At 36.9% G+C, this 21,188-nt stretch overlaps 1 protein-coding gene across 1 annotated transcript in view; it reads right to left on the bottom strand.

Annotated features, from left to right (window-relative positions):
- Positions 1–21,188, bottom strand: part of THSD7B (thrombospondin type 1 domain containing 7B) — a 905,223-nt gene that overhangs the window by 229,225 nt on the left and 654,810 nt on the right. The window contains exon 14 of the mRNA XM_037020802.2: positions 11,016–11,279. Coding sequence (XP_036876697.2) covers positions 11,016–11,279 — 264 coding nt within the window. The remainder of the gene's footprint in view (positions 1–11,015; positions 11,280–21,188) is intronic.

Below are 21,188 nucleotides of genomic sequence, written 5' to 3'. Positions count from 1 at the left end.
TGGCAAGTTATTGCCTGGCTATTCCAGTTGTGTGGGTTATACCTGGAGAAACCAATTTCTCTACAGCAGTGCTCAGATTTCAGAGGAGAGACCTCCATCGGTAGATGGAGAGGAAGAGAAAGGGAAAGAGGCTGACAAGATTGAGCAGGACCCAAGCCTTCCTTCAACACCAGCGTACAGACAGGAGAAAGAGGAATGGAGCAGGAAGAGGGTAGAAGCCCAGGAGCCCTGTACACCTGGCCCTGGAGATCTGCTCTGGGAGCACAACCCACATTACATTGAGTTCTGGTGGTTACTGGGGCTGGACACCAGGGCAGGCAAAACACTCTGGGAGGCTAAGACTCCAGCAGGTGTGGAGAGCATGCATGCTCCCCCAGTCCTGAGATCCAAAGTAGAGGCAGCAGTTTGAAAGACTTGCCAGCAGCGGGAGGGGCACCAGAGGTGAAGAGAGTTGGATGAACTCCCTCCTCAGAAGAAAGGGCAAGTGGAGCATACACCCCCAGCTCTTCCTTGGCCCAACAGATTGGAAACTCTTAGGAGCTCCAGATGCTCCATCCCCACTGATGGAACTGTAACCCTGAGGCATCTCCCTGTGCTGCTGGGAGCCAACCCACTGGGCCCAGTGGCAGCATCAGAGTTTGCTGCATGACAGGTAGAGGGAGACTCTCACAGCTTGCTTGGCTCCCTTTCAGCCCAATCAGAGAGATGCCTGGAGGAGCGGGCCCCAAGAGCTCCTTCCTCCCTGTGGGTGTCCAAACCCACTGATGTACATCTGGGTAAGGCACTTCATTCTGCCCATCCCACTAAACCCACAGCCCACCATTGCTGCAGGCCAAGCAGAGTGTAGTCCCATCAACAGAGAGTTCAGCAGAGATTCCAGAGCTGATCACAAAGGTAGAAGCTCAAGAAAACTACCCACCCAGACTTAGACCACTACAGAAGGCAGATAGAAAGGCACCCACCCACAGCATGCCAATAACTGGGACCCCACAAAATAGAACCAGGCACTAAAGAGTAAAGAACCTCAAGCTTCTGGGCACCAAAGCGTACCTACTTTATAAAGCTATTATACTTTAGACCAAAAAGCATATCACAGAAACCTAATACAAAGGAAGAAATGGAATCCTTGACAAAATGAGCAGCAGCAGAATTTCATCCAATCAAAACTACAAGACAGAATCCCAGAAAGAAGGCTAAATGAAACAAAGATCACCAATATTCTTGATAAAAATTTCAAAATAATAGTCTTGAACATGTTCACAGATTTACAGAAAAGTATTCAAGAATTCAAGGAGGATTTCAACAAAGATTGAAAACCTGAAAATGAACCACTCAGAGCTGAAGAATATAGTATCTGAAATGAAACACATAATGGAGGGATTTATAAGTAGATTAGATCATGCAGAGGAAACAGTAAATGAAACAAATTTTCATTTTACAGCCTGCTTGGCTCCATTTCAGCCCAACCAGAGCAATGCCTGGAGGAGCCAGCCCCAAGAGCTGAGGAACAGAGAAAAAAGGATCTCAAGGAATGAAAGAATGATGAGAGAGCTATGTGACCAATCAAAAAGAAACAATATTTGCATAATAGGGGTACCAGAAGGAGAAGAGAAAGACAAAGGAATAGAAAGTCTCTTAAAGGATATAATTGTTGAAAATGTCCCCAGGCTGAGGAGGGAAATAGACACTCAGGGCATGGAAGTACAGAGATCCCCTAACAAAAGGAACCTCAGCAAGACCATACCAAGACATAATACTTAAAATTGCAAAGATCAAGGATGAGGGGAGAGTGCTGAAAGCAGCCAGAGAAAAAAGATTACTTATAAAGGAAATCCCATCAAGCTATCAGCAGACTTCTCAAGAGAAATTTTTCAAGCCAAAGGGAGTGACATGATATATTCAATGTACTGAAAGAGAAAGGCCTCCAAATAAGAATCCTCTACCCAGCAAGATTATAAATTAAATTTGAAGCAGGGATTAAACAACATCCAGATGAATAAAATTTAAAGGAATCCTCTACCACTAATCCAGTCTAACTGATATGTTAAAGGGACTGATGTAGATGGAAATGACCCTTAGGCTAAATAGCTTTTACCAGTGAAAATAAACCCACAGCAAAGGTAGTAGACCAACTAATTACCAAGTAAGAAATTAAAACAAAAGAAACAAAATCAACTATACACAAAATCAGTCAAGTGATACACAGGAAGTGCACATTATGACATCTAATACAAAAAAAGGTGGAAGAGTAAGAAGGAGAAAAAGTACCTATAGATTGTGTTTGAAATAAAGTAATCAGCAACTTAAGACTATTATATAGTAAGGAAGCTAGCCTTGAACCTTTGGTAACCACAAAACTAAAGCCTACAATAAATATGCACACACAAAAATGAGTAAATTTTAAAAAAGAGAGAGAAATCTAATTACAACACTAAAGAAAACCATCAATAAAAAGAGAAGAATATAAGAGAGGAAGAAAGGATCAGAGAGGAGATATAAAAAATAACAGAAATTAAAATGGCAGTAATGACATATCTATCAATAACCACCTTAAATGTAAGGTGCCCATTATGTAAGTGAACTGAGTGCACCAATCAAAAGACATAGAGTGGCAGAATGGATGAGGAAACAAGACTAATCTATATGCTGCCTACTAAAGACTCATTTCAGACTCAAAGACATACACAGACTAAAAGTGAAGGGATGGGAAAAGATATTTCATGCAAATAATGAAAAAAAAACAGGAGTAGCATCACTTCTATCAGACAAAATTGATTTCAAAACAAAGAAAGTAACAAGAGACAAAGAAGGACATTACATAATGATAAAGGAATGAGTCCAAAAAGAGGATGTAACCATTATAAATATGCACACAACATAGGAGCACCTAAAATGTGAAACAAATATAACATCTTAGAAGAAATGGACAAGTTGCTAGAAAAATATAGCCTTCCGAGACAGACCCAGGATGAAATAGAAATCTGAAAATTGAACTGGTAATCAAAATCTCCCCAAAAACAAAAGTCCCAGTCCACACAACTTCACAGCCTAAGTCTATCAAACATTTAAAGAATAGCTAGTATATATCCTTCTTAAAGCATTCCAAAATGTAGAAGATGGAATACTTCCAAACTTATTCTATGAGGCCAGCATCATTTTAATACCAAAGGAGACAAAGACAGCACAAAAAGAAAATTACAAACCAGTATCCCTGATGAACATAGATGCAAAAATACTCAACAAAATCTTGCAAACTGAATCCAAAAATACATCAAACAGATCATCCATCATGACCAAGTGGGATTTATTTCAGGGATACAAGGATGGTACAATATTCGAAAATCCATCAACATCATCCACCACATCAACAAAAAGGACAAAAACCACATGATCATCTCCATAGATGCTGAAAAAGGACTTGAGAAAATTCAACATCCACTCATAATAAAACTCTCCACAGAATGGGTATCAAGGGCATGAACCTCAACATAATAAAGGCCATATACAACAAACCCACAGCTAGTATCATACTTAATATACAAAACCTGAAAGCTTTTCCTCTAAAAATGGGAACAAGACAAGGATACCCACTCTCACCACTTTCATTCAGCATAGTACTAGAGGTCCATGTCATAGGAATCAGACAACACAAAGAGATAAAAGGTATCCAAATTGACAAGGAAGAAGTTGAACTCTCTGTATTGGTAGATGACATGATATTATATATAGAAAACCCTAAAAAATCCACCAAAAAACTGTAAGACCTGACATTAAAATTCAGCAAAAGTTTTAGGACACAAAACTTTAATATACAGAAATCTGTTGCATTCCTGTATACTAGCAACAAACTAGCAGAAAGAAACCAGGAAAACAACTCCATTTACAACTGCATCAAAAAGAAGAAAACACCTATGAATAAACTAACCAGAAAGGTGAAAGGCCTATACTATAAAAACTACAAGACACTCAAGAGAAAAATGAAAGATGACACAAAAAAATGGAAATCTATCCTGTGCTCATGGATAGAAAGAATTGTCAAAATGTCCATCCTACCCAAAACAATCTACAGATTCAATGCAATTCCTATCAAAATACCAACAGCATTCTTCAATGAACTAGAACAAACAGTTCTAAAATTCATATGGAACCACAAAAATAGCTAAAGCAATCCTGAGAAGAACAAAGCTGAGAGGATTATGTTCCCTGCTTTAAGCTGTACTATAAAGTTAATTAATCAAACAGTATGGTAACTGGCACAAGAACAGAACCATAGATCAATGGAACACAATAGAGAGCCCAGATATAACACCCCCACACACAGTCAATTAATGTATGATAAAGCAGCCATTAATATATAATGGAGAAAAGAAAGACTCTTCAACAACTGGTGTTGGCAAAACTGGACACCTACATGTAAGATAATGAAACAGGATTACTGTCTAAATCCGTACACGAAAGTAAATTCAAAATGTATCAGACCTGAATGTAAGACATGAAACCATGAAACTCTTAGAAGAAAACATAGGCAAAAATCTCTTGAATATAAACAAGAGTAGCTTTTTCCTGAACAAGGCAGGCAAGGGAAACAAAAAATGAACAAGTGAGACTACATCAAACTAAAAAGCTTCTGTACAGCAAAGGACACCATCAGTAGAACAAAAGGCATCCTACAATATGGAGAATATGTTCATAATGACTTCTTTGATAAGGGGTTAACATCCAAAATATATAAAGATCTCCTATGCCTCAACACCCAAAAAACGAATAACCCAATCAAAAAATGGGAGGTGGATATGAACAGACACTTCACCAAAGAAGAAATACTAAGAGTCAACAGACACATTAAAAGATGCCCCACATTGCTAATTATCAAGGAAATGCAAATTAAAACCATAATGAAATATCCCTTCACACCAGTTAGAATGGCCACTATCCAAAAGATAAGAAATAACAAATGCTGGTTAAGGAACATATAAATAGGAACCTTCCTATACTGTTGGTGGGACTGAAAATTGTTGCAACCACAGTGGAAAGCACTATGGAGGTTACTCAAAAAACTAAAAATAGAAATACCATTTGACCAGGTAATTCCACTCCTAGGAATTTATCTGAAGAAAATAAAATCCCTGTCAAAAAGACATATACACCCGTATGTTTATCGCCACATTGTTTGCAATAGGCAAGATATAGAAGCGACCTAAGTGCCCATTAGTAGATGAATGGATAAAGAAGATGTGGTACATACACAATGGAATAGTATTCGGCCATAAAAAGAAAAGAAATCCTGCCATTTGCAATAACACTGATGGACCTAGAGGGTATTACACTAAGTGAAATAAGCCAAGAGGAGAAAAGAAATACCATATGATTTCAATTATTTATGGAATATAAATATAAAGCAAAACAGAATGAGCAAAATAGCATTAGACTCACAGATAATGAGAAGTGACTAGTGGTTACCAATGGGGAGGAGAGCGGGTGAGGGGAGGGGAAAGGGGACTGTTGAACCACTGTGATGTACATTTGATAAAATAAAAAATATATATATACAAGGGAAGAGTAAAAGGGTGGATCCATTATAGGTGGAAGGAGATAAGCTGCTATCTCCATAAAATTTAGTGTTTTATCCATGAGATATTTTATGTAAGCCTCATAGTAACCATACAGTAAATATCTCAAGTAGAATCACAAAATGTAAATGGAGGAGACAGAGCATATCACCATTGAAAATCACCAGTTTACACCAGTAGAAACAGAGTAAAAAAAACAATAGAGATACAGAAGAAACAGAAGGGAAATAGTTAGATGGCAGTAATAAGTACTTATATATCAATAGTCACTCCAGATATAAATGGTTGTATTTTCCAAACAAAATGGACACAGTGACTGGATGGATAAAAAACAAGACCCGACTATATGCTGCATACAGGAGACTCATTTCATCTTTGAAGAAACAGACAGGCTCAAAGAGAAGAGATAGAAGAAGATACTGCAAGTAAGTGGAAACCAAAAGAGAGGGGGAATAGTCATATTTACATTAGATAAAATTGTCTTCAAGACAAAAATGTAGTAAGCCAAAAAGGTAACAAGAAACAAAGGTTATTATATAAAAATAAAGGGGTCAATACATCAAAAAGGTATAACAATCATAAATATAAATATATATATTTATATATATATATATTCCTCCAACATCTGAGCACCTCTATTCTATTAAGAAAATACTAATAAATGTGAAGGAAGGAATAGACAATGCTTTGGCAGTAGGGGAGGGATTTCCATACTTCACTGTCAGCAATGGATAAATCATCCACATAGAAAATCAACAAGGAATGTTGAATTGAACCTTACTTTATACTAAATGGACTTAATAGACATAAATAGAATATTTTATCCAACAGCAGAATACATTTTTCTCAAGTGGACATAAAACACTGTCCAGGATAGAGCATATGGTAAGATACAAAATGAATCTTAGCAAATTTAAGAAGAATGAAATAATATCAACTATCTTTTCTGATCACAATGTAATGAATCTAGAAATCAACAAGAAAAAGCTGTTAATTCTACAAATATATGGAAACTAAACAACAAACTTCTTAACAACCAATGGGTCAAAGAAATAAAAAAGTTCTCTCAAAACCAATGAAAAAGGAAAAACAACACACCGAATCCAATGGGATGCTGCAAAAGCAGCAATAAATGCATGTATTAAGAAATTAGAAAGATCTCAAGTAAACAGCCTAACACCTCAAGCAACTAGAAAAAGAACAAATTAAGCCCAAATTAGCAGAAGGAACTAAAGTTCAATGTGGAAATGAATGAAATAGAGACCAGAAAAAAAGAAAGTACCAACAAAACTAAGAGCTGTTCTTTGTAAATATAAAATTGATAAAACTTAAGCTAAACAAGAAAGATACTCAGTTAGAAATAAGAGATATTACAACTGATAATTCAGAAATTCATAGGATCACAAGACTACTGTGAATAATTATATGGCAATAAATTAGATTACCTAAAGTATGTGATGGATATATTTCTAGAAACATACAACCTAACAAGAGTACATCATGAAAAAAATAGAAAATCTGAACAGGTCAATAACAAATAAAGGGATTGAAGCGGTAATTAAACAGCTCCCAACACAGAAAATCCCAGGCATCCCCATGAATTCTACCAAACATTTAAAGAATAACCTCAATTTTTTTCAAACCTTCCAAAAAAAAAAATCTGAAGAGTAGGGGACACTTTCAAACTCATTCTACAGACCAGCGTTACCCTGAAACCAAAGCCAGATATGGACACTACAAGAAAAACCAACTACAGACCAATATCAATTATGATTCTAGATGAACAACTTCTCAAAAGATCAGCAAACCGAATTGAAGAACACATTAAAAGGATTATACATCATGCCCAACTAGGATTTATCTCTGGAGTACAAGGATAGTTCAACATAGGCAAATCAAAAAATGTAATATATCACATTAATAGAATGAAGATAAAAATCAAATGATCACCACAACAGATGCAAAAAGAGCATTTGATGAAGTACAACAGCCTTGCATGATGAAAACCTTTGAAAGATTAGGTATAGAAGGAACATACCTCAACATACTTCAGTATAATAAAGGCTACTGTGACAAACTTAGAGGTAACATACTACTCAGTGAAAATTGGAAAACTTTTCCTCTAAGATCAGCAACAAGATGAGGTTGTCCATTTTTCACCAATTCTTATTCAATATTGGAAGTCTTTTAAATAATTCTTATTCAATTTCTTATTTAATATGGAAGTCTTTCTGAAGCAGTTAGACTTGACAAAGAAATAAGACATCAAAATCGAAAAGGAAAAATAGAATTATTGCTAATAGCAAATGACACAATTTTGTAGATAGAAAATCCCAAAGATTCAACCAAACTATTGGAACTAATGAGCAATTTCAGTAAACTTGCAGGATATAAAAATCAACATAGAGCAATCAGTTGTGTTACTATACACTAATAAGAAAACATCTGAAAAATAAAAGACTATCACATTCACATTAGCATCAAAAACAATAAAATACATAGGAAAAAATTCAGCCAATGAAGTGAAAAATCTGTGTAAGAAAATTACAAGACTTTGTTGAAAGAAACTGAACACGCAAACAAGAGGAAATGTTTACTATGTTCATGGATGAGAATAATTAACTTTTTAAAATGTTCATACTACTCAAAGCCATTTGTAGATTCACTGCAATCCCTAATAAAATTCTAATGGCATTCTTTACTGAAATAAAAAACAATCCTAACATTTTTATGGAACTACCAAGGACCTGAACAGCCAAAGCAATCCTCAGAAAGAAGAAAAAAGCTAGAGTATCATACTTCCTGATTTCAAATTATACTACAAAGATATAGTGAGTAAAATAGTATAATACTGGCATAAAAATAGATACATAGACCAATGGAACAGAACAGATAGAGCCCAGAATAAATATCTGAATATCCAGTCAACTAAATTTGACAAGGGAGTCAAAAACACCCAACGGGGAAACAATAGTCTGATCAACAAGTGATGTTGGGAAATGTGGATACACATGTGCACAAGAATGAAATTGGGTCCCTATCTTACACTATTCAGAAAAATTGACTCAAAATGGATCAAAGGCTTAAACATATGACCTGAGACCTAAAATTCCTAGAAGAAAATGTAGGGAACAAGTACTTCAACATTGGTTTTAACAATGATTTTTTTGGAAATGAAACCAAAAGCACAAAAAACAAAAGCAAAAGTCAGCAAATGGGACTACATCTAATTAAAATGTTTCTGCACAGCAAAAGAAACAATCAACAAAATGGAAAAAGACAACCTACAGAATGGGAAAAATGTTTTACAAACCATGCATCAGATAACAGGTTAGTATCCAAAATATATAAAGAATAAATACAACTTAATAACAGTAAAATAAAGGACAAACAAAAAAACAGGCAAAGAACTAAATAGATAATTTTCCAAAGACATCCAAATAACCAGCAGGTACATAAAAAGATGTTCAACCTCACTAATCATCAGGAAAATGCAAATCAAAACCACAGTGAGATATCACCTTATATCTATTAAAACGGCTACCAAGAAGACAAGAAATAAGTGTTGGCAAGGAAGTGAAGAAAAGAGGACTCTGGTACATACACTGTTGGTTGGAAAACACATTGGTTCAGACACGGAAAACAACATGGAAGTTCCTCAAAAACTTAACAATTGATCTATTATATGATACAGCAATTCCATGTCTGAGTATATATCCAAAGAAAATGAAAAAAGGCTATAAAAGAGATATATACACCCCCATGTTTATTGTAGCATTATTCACAATAGACAATATATGGAAACAATCTAAGTGCCAATCAACAGATGAATGAATTAAGATGTACACAGTGTCTTTATGCACATATATACACAACGGAGTATTATTCAACCATAAGAAAGGACATCCTGACATTAGTGACAACATGGATGGATCTTGAGGACATTATGCTAAGTGCGATGTCAGATGGAGAAAGACAAATACAGTATGATGTCACTTTTATGTGTAATCTAAAATAGCCAAACTCATAAATACAGAGTAAAATGATGGTCACCAGAGGATGGGGAGATGTTGTTTAAGGGTACAAGTTTGCAAGTAGTAGTAAATATGTCCCAGAGTTCTAATGCACAGTATAGTAAATACAGAAAACATTATAGTCAAACTTGCTAACAGACTAGAACTTATTCCAACCAATAAAAAAATGATAATTATGTAATATAACAGAGGCACTAATTATGACTACAATGCCAATTATTATATAAATTATTGAATTAATATATTGTGCACCTTAAATTTACACAGTATTATATGTCAAATATATTTCAATAAAAAAAGAGTAAAATATTGAAATAAACCAAAATCTATAGAAACACTAAAAAACTAAGATTAGAGTCAATGAGCTTTGGCTTCTATTACTTGATTGTGATATTTTCAACATTTCTGCAAGTCACATCACTGAGAACAATCCTCTCGACTAATCTAAGAAGCAGAGCAATGATGCCACCAAAGAAAAAAATCATTAAACCTTAAGTTGCATTCATATTATGTTACTGGTATATTTTAAAGAAGTGCTAACACATTGACACTAAGGACAAATTATTATTTGTCTGACTTGTATATTAGAACTGAGTTCAATGTACCATTTCTAGTATTACTGAGAAACCCCACTAGAACCAAAGACTGATGACAGAGACCAAAAGCAATCACATTTTCCCCCCAGAGTCTGTCTTGGCAACATAGATTCTCTTTCCATAACCTTTGTAAAAATTGTTGCAATTTGTATAGTCTTAAAAATAGTAAAAAACACACAAAACAGAGTATGAAATACAAAAGTTCCATTGTAATCAGTCTCAGCCTCTTCCATCAACATTTACCCCAAATGTATTTAATCCTAATTCTTTTCTCCATTCACCCCTATCTTCCCAATTCTTCCAACATTCAAAATAAGCCAGACTTCTGCCTAACATATCACAAAACTCTCCCAGATTGCTTAATTTCTTTTCTATAGTTCTATCCTATATATTTGGGTATACTTATACAATGCTTTATACAAGGTATTTTTTCAACTACTTTTGAAGAAAATCAAGGGTTAATGTCTTCTCTATAGCTGATCAAATCACCAAAAAACACCACAAAATGTGTTTGTTTGTATTGAACTTTGACTTTTTCAGTGAAGTAGACCAACTATGCTCACCCACAGTAAACAAGTGGCCAAAGGTGAAGTACTGAGTGAGGTGAGTCACAGATCCAAAATAATCATATTCCAGATAATCAGTGAGATACAGGTAAGTGTATTTCATATGCCCATATTTTATGAAAGGCAGTATTACTGACACAGGAAGAGTAAAACAATTATTAAAGAATACAGTTATTAATTCTAGACCTTGGACAAACCTCTTGGGCTGTAAGTCAAAGTTCTCATGTTACTCCTCATCCATCTCCTTACCAGAGCTGCTGCAGTGGGAGGGGTCAACGGGTCTTCCATTTTTATCAGAGCAGGCGATTGCTCGAAAGCGCATGCCTTCTCCACATTCTTTGCTGTCTCCTTGAACCCTCAGTCCTCGCTGAGACTCCTTTCTGCCTTCTGGAAGAATGCAGTCTGACCAGTTCCCATAAGGTTGAGATACAAATACATCACAAGGACATAGTTCCGTTTCCAATAGCGGGTACAGGGCAGTGTCTTGGCATTTCTCTTTCTTCCTGCTTTTCCCTGTTGCAACAGGAGACATTGGTTAATTTCAGATCTGCTTTTTGTTAATAGTCGCTTATGTTACTGTATTTTACAAGCTCTAAGAATATATTAATTCTTAAATAAAGCCTTTCTCCCCTCCTCCCAACTCTTTTTTGTTATGCAAGTAAATCAGGTAATGGAAGCAACTCCCAAAGGAACTATGAAATTCAAGTTAATTTGAAAAAAAAAAAGTTTGATGCTGAAGCAGCCAAAAAATTCTTAAAAGATGTTTGCTATAGTGGCTCAACAGGTCAAAAGTTGTACATTTATTTAATATTATTTTCCTTTAACTTGGTTGACTCTGTAAAAAACAAAAATCACTTAATTATCTACAAAAGGACTGATTACCTTGTCTCCATTTTCCTTGAAATTAATGGTTGACAGGGAAACCAAAAAAAAAAAATGGTATAAATGCTAACATTCTCCCTTTTTAAAATACATCTTTAAGAACAGTTTTATTCAAAGAACAAAGTAATATCCTTCTCTACAATACCCTGGATTGAAGCTGAGTGCCACTTCAGTGTAGTGGACAAAGTATAATTTATTTTGGTCCTTGCCATCAGACAGATCACAAATGCTGGCACACACTATAAATTGAAACAAATGCTCAAATCATGTTGGATAATTTAATCTGAGAAAAAGCTTGGCTTCCACTTGAGAGACTTTCTTAACCTAAGTATTCTGGAATATGACTTTACCTTTCCAATTGACTTTGATGAACCTTATAGCTGTGGTTCCATCTTTGAATAATGAAAATCCAGAATCACTTTTCACAGTTGTATTTGATCATCATGTTTAATAGATTCCAAGTCAGCCTATAACTTCATTCAAAATTGCTGCCAACACACTTGCTCTAGATTCCTGAAAATTTTCCTAGATCTAATAACTGTACCTTTTTGTTTCCTCATTAGGAAGTCATCAGGTAGAGAATGGGCTGGTTATTAAAAAAAAAAGTAGGCTGCTTCATTGGTCTATTTCCAGTCTTTATGACTGTTTTAGAAATGCTTGATGTAAGCTGACGCATGAGGTACTTTCTCACTGTCAGATAGTTTACATTACACATGGCAATTCCAGTGTTGTGCAGATGATTGGCTTTATGGAATGCCATGATGCTATGGCCACAGTAAGAAGGGTACTTGTGGACTTGAAATGATCTTGCAGGAGCTTTGGCCCCAACACTGTCGCCCTAGGAGGATACATTCACTTGCTTTACCATTAGGGCCACTTACTGAGAAAAAGTTTGAGAAGCATAGACTCTACCATGGCTGTGAGAATTTACTGGATAAGAAATATATCAATAGAGGGTGTTTTAGTCCTTCCTATCAGCATTTAATATGCCCAAGTGTTTGATGCTTCCCAAATGTCCAGAAAAACAGTCTTGTCACAATTTCCACTTCTTTTTAACTCACTCAACCTTGAAGTCTGAGTCCACCTAGTCCTTGAGACTCCTTCCTCTTGCCCAAGTAATAAAACATAGGAAGTCCTGGACTATCTTTTATTCTTTATCTATGAGACTTGGACATTCAGTGAAACGTCAGAGTGATGACTGCATCATCATTCTTGAAATATCCTTTCCAAGTTCCACACACCTTACCTTTTGTCCCTCGCCTCCACTCCACACCCCACCATCTTTCTGGGCCCATTCTGTCTGCTGAAATTTTCTTCCTCTGTACCTCTCTTGACTAATGGGCTTCCTCAGGCTACTGTTGTAGGTTCACTTTTATTCGGATTCTACATTTCACCCACAGAAAGAGTTTAAATCACCATCTATCTTTTTGAAATCCCTAATCAGTATCTCCAGCCAAGATTTCTAGCTCAAGATTCTAAGGCACATACTGGAACTATATAAAGGACCAACCCAACCTGGGAAAAGAGAGACATCCTCTTTACCTTACACTCTGTTTCTCTTGCATTTTCTAATTCTACCAACATGATCAAGTCAAAAACTAGAATGTCACACTTGAATCATTCTGTTGCCCCACCTATATCTTTTCAGTGAAAAGATCTACCATTTAAATGCCTAAATATCTCTTGAATTAATTCACTGTTTCCATTCTGATACCTCCCATACTGAGCCCACCTCCAAATCTCCAGCTTGAATCACTGCAACACACACTTTATTTTTTATTTTGGTATCATTAATGCACAACTACATGAGCAACAATATGGTTAGTAGACTCTCGCCATTATCACGTCCCCACCACATACCCCATTACAGTCACTGTCCATCAGCATAATAAGATGCTATAGAATCACTACTTGTCTTATCTGTGTTGCACTGTTCTCCCCGTGCTCCCCCATATACCATGTGTGCTAATCATAATGCCCCTTTTTCCCCCTTATCCCTCCCTTCCCACCCATCCTCCTCAGTCCCTTTCCCGCTGGTAACTGTTGGTCCATTCTTAAGTTTTTTGAGTCTGCTGCTATTTTGTTACTTCAGTTTTTCTTTGTTCTTATACTCGACAAATAAGTGATATCATTTGATACTTGTCTTTCTCTTCCTGCTTATTTCACTGAGCATAATACCCTCTAGCTCCATCCATGTTGCTGCAAATGGTAGGATTTCTTTAATTTATGGCTGAATAAGTTTCCACTGTGTATATGAACCATATCTTCTTTATCCATTCATCTACTGATGGACACTTAGGTTGCTTCCACTTCTTGGCTATTGTAAATAGTGCTGCGATAAACATAGGGGTGCATCTGTCCTTTTCAAATTGGGCTTCTGCATTCTTAGGGTGAATTCCTAGGAGTGGAATTGCTGGGTCAAATGGTATTTCTTTTTCAGATTTTAAAGGAACCTCCATATTGCTTTTCACAATGGTTGAACTAATTTACATTCCCACCAGCAGTGTAGGAGGGTTCCCCTTTCTCCACATCCTTTCCAACATTTGTTGTTGTTTGTCTTTTGGATGTTGGCCATCCTAACTGGTGTGAGGTGATATCTCATTGTGGTTTTAATTTGCATTTCTCTGATGATTAGCGATGTGGAGCATCTTTTCATGAGCCAGTTGGCTATGTGAATTTCTTCTTTGGGCAAGTCTGTTCAGATCCTCTGCCCATTTTTTAATTGGATTATTTGCTTTTAGTTTGTTGAGGTATGTGAGCTCTTTATATATTTTGTATGTCAACCCTTTATCGGATATGTCACTTATGAATAAATTCTCCCATACTGTAGGATGCCTTTTTGTTCTGTTGATGGTGTTGTTTGCTGTACAGAAACTTTTCAGCTTGATATAGTTTCACTTGTTCATTTTTTCTTCTGTTTCCCTTGCCCAGAAAGATATGTTCATGTTTATGTCCAAGAGATTTTTACCTATGTTTTTTTCTAAAAGTTTTATGGTTTCATGACTTACATTCAGGTGTTTGATCCATTTTGAGTTTACTTCTGTGTATGGGGTTAGACAATGATCCAGTTTCATTTCCTTACATGTAGCTGTCCAGTTTTGCCAACACCAGCTGTTTAAGAGGCTGTCATTGCCCCATAGTATATCCATGTCTCCTTTATCATATATTAATTGACTGTATATGTTTGGATTACTATCTGGGTTCTCTATTGTGTTCCACTGGTCTGTGGGTCTGTTCTTGTGCCAGTACCAAATTGTCTTGATTACTGTGGCTTTGTAGTAGAGCTTGAAGTTGGGAAGCGAGATCTCTCCTGCTTTACTCTTCCTTCTCAGGATTGCTTTGGCTATTCAGGGTCTTTTGTGCTTCCATATGTATTTTAGAACTATTTGTTCCGGTTCGTTGAAGAATGTTGTTGGTATTTTGATATGTATTGCATTGAATCTGTAGATTGCTTTAGGCAGGATGGCCATTTTGACAATACTAATTCTTCCTAGCTAAGAGCATGGGATGAATTTCCGTTAATTAGTGGCCTCTTCAATTTCTCATAAGAGTATCTTGTAGTTTTCAGGATATAGGTCTTTCACGTCCTTGGATAGGTTTATTCTTAGTTATTTTATTATATTTGATGCAATTGGGAATGGAACTGTTTTCTTTTTCTGCTAGTTCATCTTTAGTGTATAAGAATGCAACAGATTTCTGTGTATTAATTTTGTATCCTGCAACTTCGCTGAATTAAGATATTAGATCTAGTAGTTTTGGAGTGGAGTCTTTAGGGTTTTTTATGTACAATATTATGTCATCCTCAAATAGTGACAACAGTTTGACTTCTTCCTTACCAATCTGGATGTCTTTAATTTCTTTGTTTTGTCTGATTGCCGTAGCTAGGACTCCCAGTTACTATGTTGAATAAAAGTAGGGAGAGTGATCATCCCTGTCTTGTTCCCCATCTTAGGTGAAAAGCTTTCAGCTTCTCACTGTTAAGTATGATGTTGGCTGTGGGTTTGTCATATATGGCCTTTGTTATGTTGAAGTACTTGCCCTCTATAACTATTTAGTTGAGTTTTTATCATGAATGGATGTTGAATTCTGTCGAATGCTTTTTCAGAATCTATGGAGATGATCACTTGGTTTTTGTCCTTCTTTTTGTGGATGTGTTGAATGACATTGATGGAGTTTCAAATGTTGTACCATCCTTGCATCCCTGAGATGAATCCCACTTGATCATGGTGTATGATCCTCTTGATGTGTTTTTGAATTTGGTTTGCTAATATTTTGTTGAGTATTTTTGCATCTATTTTCATCAGGGATATTGGTCTGCAATTTTCTTTTTTGGTGGGGTCTTTGCCTGGTTTTGGCATTGAAGGGATACTGGCTTCGTAGAATGTGTTTGGAAGTATTCCCTCCTCTTCTATTTTTTGGAAAACTCTAAGGAGAATGGGTATTATGTCTTCTCTAAATGTCTGATAGAATTCAGTGGTGAATCCATCTGGCCAGGGGGTTTTGTTCTTGGGTAGTTTTTTGATTACCAATTCAATTTTGTTGCTGACAATTAGTTTGTTTAGATTTTCTGTTTCTTCCTTGGTCAGTCTTGGAAGGTTGTATTTTTCTAGAAAGTTGTGCATTTCTTCTAAGTTATCTAGTTTGTTAGCAAATACATTTTCATAGCATTTTTTAATAATTCTTTGTATTTCTGTGTTGTCCATTGTGCTTTTACCTTTTTTCATTTCTGATTCTGTTTATGTGTGTAGATAGATTCCCTTTTTATCTTAATAAGTCTGGCTAGGGGTTTATCTATTTTGTTTATTTTCTCAAAGAACCAGCTCTTAGTTTCATTGATTTTTTCTATTGTTTTATTCTTCTCAATTTTATTTATTTCTTCTCTGATCTTTATTATGTCCTTTCTTCTGCTGACTTGGGCCTCATTTGTTCTTCTTTATCCAGTTTCAATAATTGTGACTTTAGAGTATTCATTTGGGATTGCTTTTCCTTCTTTAAATAGGTCTAAATTGTTATATATTTTTCCTCTTAGAACTGCCTTTGCTGTGTCCCACAGATGTTGGGGCATTGTGCTGTTGTCATTTTTCTCCATATATTGCTTGAACTCTGTTTTAATTTGGTCATCAATCCATTGATTATTTAGGAGCATGTTGTTAAGCCTCCATGTGTTTGTGAGCCGTTTTGTTTCCTTGTACAATTTATTTCTAGTTTTATACCTTTGTGGTCTGAGTAATTGATTGGTAGAATTTCAATCTTCTTGAATTTACTGAGGCTCTTTTTGTGGCCTAGTATGTGGCCTATTCTGAAAAATGTTCCATGTGTACTTGAGAAGAATGTGTATCCTGCTGTTTTTGGGTGTTGAGTTCTGTAGATGTCTGTTATGTCCATCTCTTCTAGTGTGTTGTTTAGTGCCTCTGTGTCTTTACTTATTTTCTGTCTGGTGGATCTGTCCTTTGGAGTGAGTGGTGTGTTGAAGTCTCCTAAAATGAATGCAATGCATTCTATTTCCTCCTTTAATTCTGTTAGTATTTGTTTTGCATATGTCAGGTGTTCCTGTGTTAGGTGCATATATATTTATAATGGTTATATCCTCTTATTGGACTGAGCCCTTTATCATTATGTAATGTCCTTCTTTATCTTTTGTTACTTTCTTTGTTTTGAAGTCTATTTTGTCTGATACAAGTACTGCAACACCTGCTTTTTTCTCTCTATTGTTTGCATGAAATATCTTTTTCCATCCCTTGACTTTTAGTCTGTGTATGTCTTTGTGTTTGAGGTGAGTCTCTTGTAAGCAGCATATAGATGGGTCTTGCGTTTTTATCCATTCCATTACTCTATGTCTTTTGATAGGTGCATTCAGTCCATTTACATTCAGGGTGATTATCGATAGATGTGTACTTACTGCCATTGCAGGCTTTGGATTCGTGCCTACCAAAGGTTCAAGGGTAGCTTCTTTATTATCTAACTGTATAACTTTAACTCACTTATTACACTAGTATAAACACAGTCTAATGATTCTTTATTTCTCTACCTTCTTATTCTTCCTCCTCCATTCTTTATATGTTAGGTGTTTTTATTCTGTACTCTTTTGTGTTTACCTTGACTGCTTTTGTGAATAGCTAATTTCATTTTTTGCCTTTAGTTTGTATTTGGTTGATCTGCTTTCTTTGCTGTGATTTTATTTTCTCTGGTGACATCTATATGGTCTTAGGAGTGCTTCCATCTAGAGCAGTCCCTTCGAAATACCCTGTAGAGTTGTTTTGTTAGGGCCAAATTCCCTCAACTTTTGCTTATCTGGAAATTGTTTAATCCCTCCTTAAAATTTAAATGATAATCTTGCTGGAAACAGTATTTTTGGTTCAAGGCTCTTCTGTTTCATTGCATTAAATATATCATGCCATTCTCTTGTGGCCTGTAAGGTTTCTGTTGAGAAGTCTGATGATAGCCTGATGGGTTTTCCTTTGTAGTTGATCTTTTTTCTCTTTCTTGCTGCCTTTCATACCCTGCCCTTGTCTTTGATCTTTGCCATTTTAATTATTATATGTCTTGGAGGTGTCCTACTTGGATCCCTTGTGTTGGGAATTCTGTGTGCTTCTGTGATCTGAGAGATTATTTCCTTCCCCAGCTTGGGGAAGTTTTCAGCAATTATTTATTCAAAGACACTTTCTATCCCTTTTTCTCTCTCTTCTTCTTCTGGTACTCCTATAATGTGAATATTGTTCCATTTGGATTGGTCACACAGTTCTCTTAATATCCTTTCATTCTTAGAGATCCCTTTATCTCTCCCTGCCTCAACTTTTCTGTTTTCCTGTACTCTGATTTCTATTTCATTAACAGTTGCTTGTACCTCATCCTGTCTGCTCTTAAGTCATTCTATTGATTGTTTCATTTCTGTTATCTCCCTCCAGACTTCATCCCTTAGCTCTTGGATATTTCTCTGCCGCTCCATCAGCATGGTTATGACTTTTTTAAAAATTCTTTTTCAGTAAGATTGGTTATATCTATCTTGCAGGTTCTCTCTCTGGCGTTGTTTGAGTGATTTTGGACTGGACCAGGTTCTTCTGCCTTTTCATGGTGATAGAAGTGATCGCTGGCAAGTGGCGTGTGTGTCAGCTGGGAGAACAAAGTCCCTTCCTGCTTGCTGGTCACCTCGCCCTTCTCCCCTGCCTGTGCTGGTTACCCACACACAGGGAGCAGTCTCTGGGTTAATTCCCTGAGGTGCCATGGGGGGGCCAGCTCTTGGGATGGCCTAGGAGGCTGCCAGGGATCGCAGGTGTGTGATGTGTGCTCTCCTGAGAGAACAGCATCCCTTTGTGCCTACTGGACTTTGCGCCTGCTTCCTCTGTCTGTGCGGACAGCTGCATACTGGCGGCAGCCTCTGGGTCTGGCCCAGTTAGCTGTGCACTGGGAGAAGACTCTGTGGTTGCTGTGGGAGGGGCTGTTCCCTGGCTGGTCTGCAGTTGTGGCAGGTCAGCTGGTTTGCTTGCAGTGCCAGCCAGGAGGAATGAATGGCAGGCTGCTTATTGCCATGAGGGACTTTGGGTCTACGTTACCCCACAGGGGTTTAGGGAGCCTGAAGTTCCTCAAGATTCCCAGCCTGCTGGGCTGAGTGTGCTGTGACAATTTTGTCCAGCTCTTAAGCCCTTGTCACTTTAAGATGTTTAAAGCACCCATTTTTCTTTTGTCCCAGAGGAGCTGGCTGTGGGGACCCACTCGCAGTCTCCATCTCAGATTTTACTTTTCTGTTTCTCTAATATCCAGTACTCCATGCAATGTGTGTCTGTGCTCCTCGTGCAGATTACTAGGGCTGTTTATTGAGCAGTCCTGTGCTTCCACTCCCTCCTGACTCTGAATCTTTTCCTCCCACCAGTGAGCTGGGATGGAAGGAGTGCTCAGGTCCCACCAGGTCACGGCTTTGTATCTTACCCTTTTCATGGGATGCTGAGTTCTCTCAGATGTAGATGTAGCCTGGCTGTTGTACTGTATCTTCTGGTCTCTCTTTTAGGAATAGTTGTATTTTCCGTATTTTCAAAATATATATGGTTTTGGGAGGAGATTTCTGCTGCCCTACTCTTGAGTGCCTCCCCAAATCCTTCTTATTGCTGCAACAGATTCTTCCACGATCTTACTGCAACTGTATCTAATTCCTTTCACGTATTTCCCATACAATGGCAGAATGAGCTCATGAAGATGGAAATCTGATCACATCGTTCATCCACTTAAAATTCTTCAGTGATTTGCCACATTTTATGAAAAGAAGTCTAGGTTCCTTGACATGGCCATGAAGGATCTAGGCCCATTAGTATCTGCCCCTGCCAATGTTGCACCCCTCTTCCTCTGTTATGTTACAAGATAGTCATACTGAGCATCTTTCAGTTCCTGAAAACTCTCATTTGGCTTCTGGGCTTTGTGTGTCTTACTCTAGAAATTCTTATCAGTTCTAACCTCCCTCCATAGCTTAGTTAATGCTTGTTTGTCCTCCATGTCTAAACTAATAGATTACTTCCTACAGAAAGCCATCCTTGAACACTCTTCACCTTAGGTCTGGAAAAGGTGCTCTTCCATACTTGCCTAGCTTGTGGTAGGCAGAATAACTTTCCCAGATGTTTACATGCTTATCCCTGGAAACTGATTACACTACCTTAGATGGCAAAATGGACTTCGTAGATGTGTCTAAGATATGAACTGTGAGATGATGAGATTCTTCTAGATTATTTGGGTAGGTCAACCTAACCACACAGCCTTAAAATCAGAGAACTGTTTCTGGCTCAGTAGAGAGTCAGGGGATATGACTACAGAGGAATGAGCAGAGAGACACAATGTTACCAAATCACAGATGGAGGAAGGGAGCCCCAAGTCAGGGGTGTTGGCAGCCTCTAGAAGCTAGAGCAGGAAAGATTTTCCCCCAGAGCATCCAGGAAGGCATGCAATCCCACCAACATCTTGTTTTCGGTCCTGTGAAACTCATGTGTGACTTTATACTTACAGAACTGTAAGATAATAAATTTGTGTTGTTTGAAGCCATCAAATTTGTGGTACTTTGTTACAGCAGCAGTGAGAAACAAATACAGCACCCTATGTAATGGCTATTGTAGCAGGTACTATACTGTGTTGTAATTGTAGTAAAAATCTCTATCTCCCGTTAGACTGTAAGCTCTTAAGTTAGGATCGTATCTATCTATTCCCTTGTAATATTCCCAAAGCCTAGCACATGTAAGTGGTAAACAAAAAAGGTTCATTGAATAATTGATAAAAGGAAGTTTAAAAAAAGGGTAAAAGAAGGAGGGAAGAACAATAGAAAGAAAATATTCATCTACAAGGCAACCAAAAGTTACCAGACAAACAAATATTCTGTACAAACGTATACTGTCTCTGTGATATCCTTCTTAATTACATGGCATCACTATTTGAAGAAGGACTTGAGGAATTTAGGTAATGTAGAAATGGTTCTTGAGAAAATTATCAGTGGTCCTTTACTTGATCGAATTACAGTCAAATTTCAGCATTGAACTTTGAATTCAGAACAGAAAAAGCAAATCCCTG

The sequence above is a fragment of the Manis javanica genome, chromosome 7, assembly GCF_040802235.1.
Source record: "Manis javanica isolate MJ-LG chromosome 7, MJ_LKY, whole genome shotgun sequence".
NCBI lineage: Eukaryota > Metazoa > Chordata > Mammalia > Pholidota > Manidae > Manis > Manis javanica.
The sequence above is the reverse complement of the archived record's forward strand: the minus strand, read 5'-3'. Positions and strand labels throughout refer to the sequence as shown.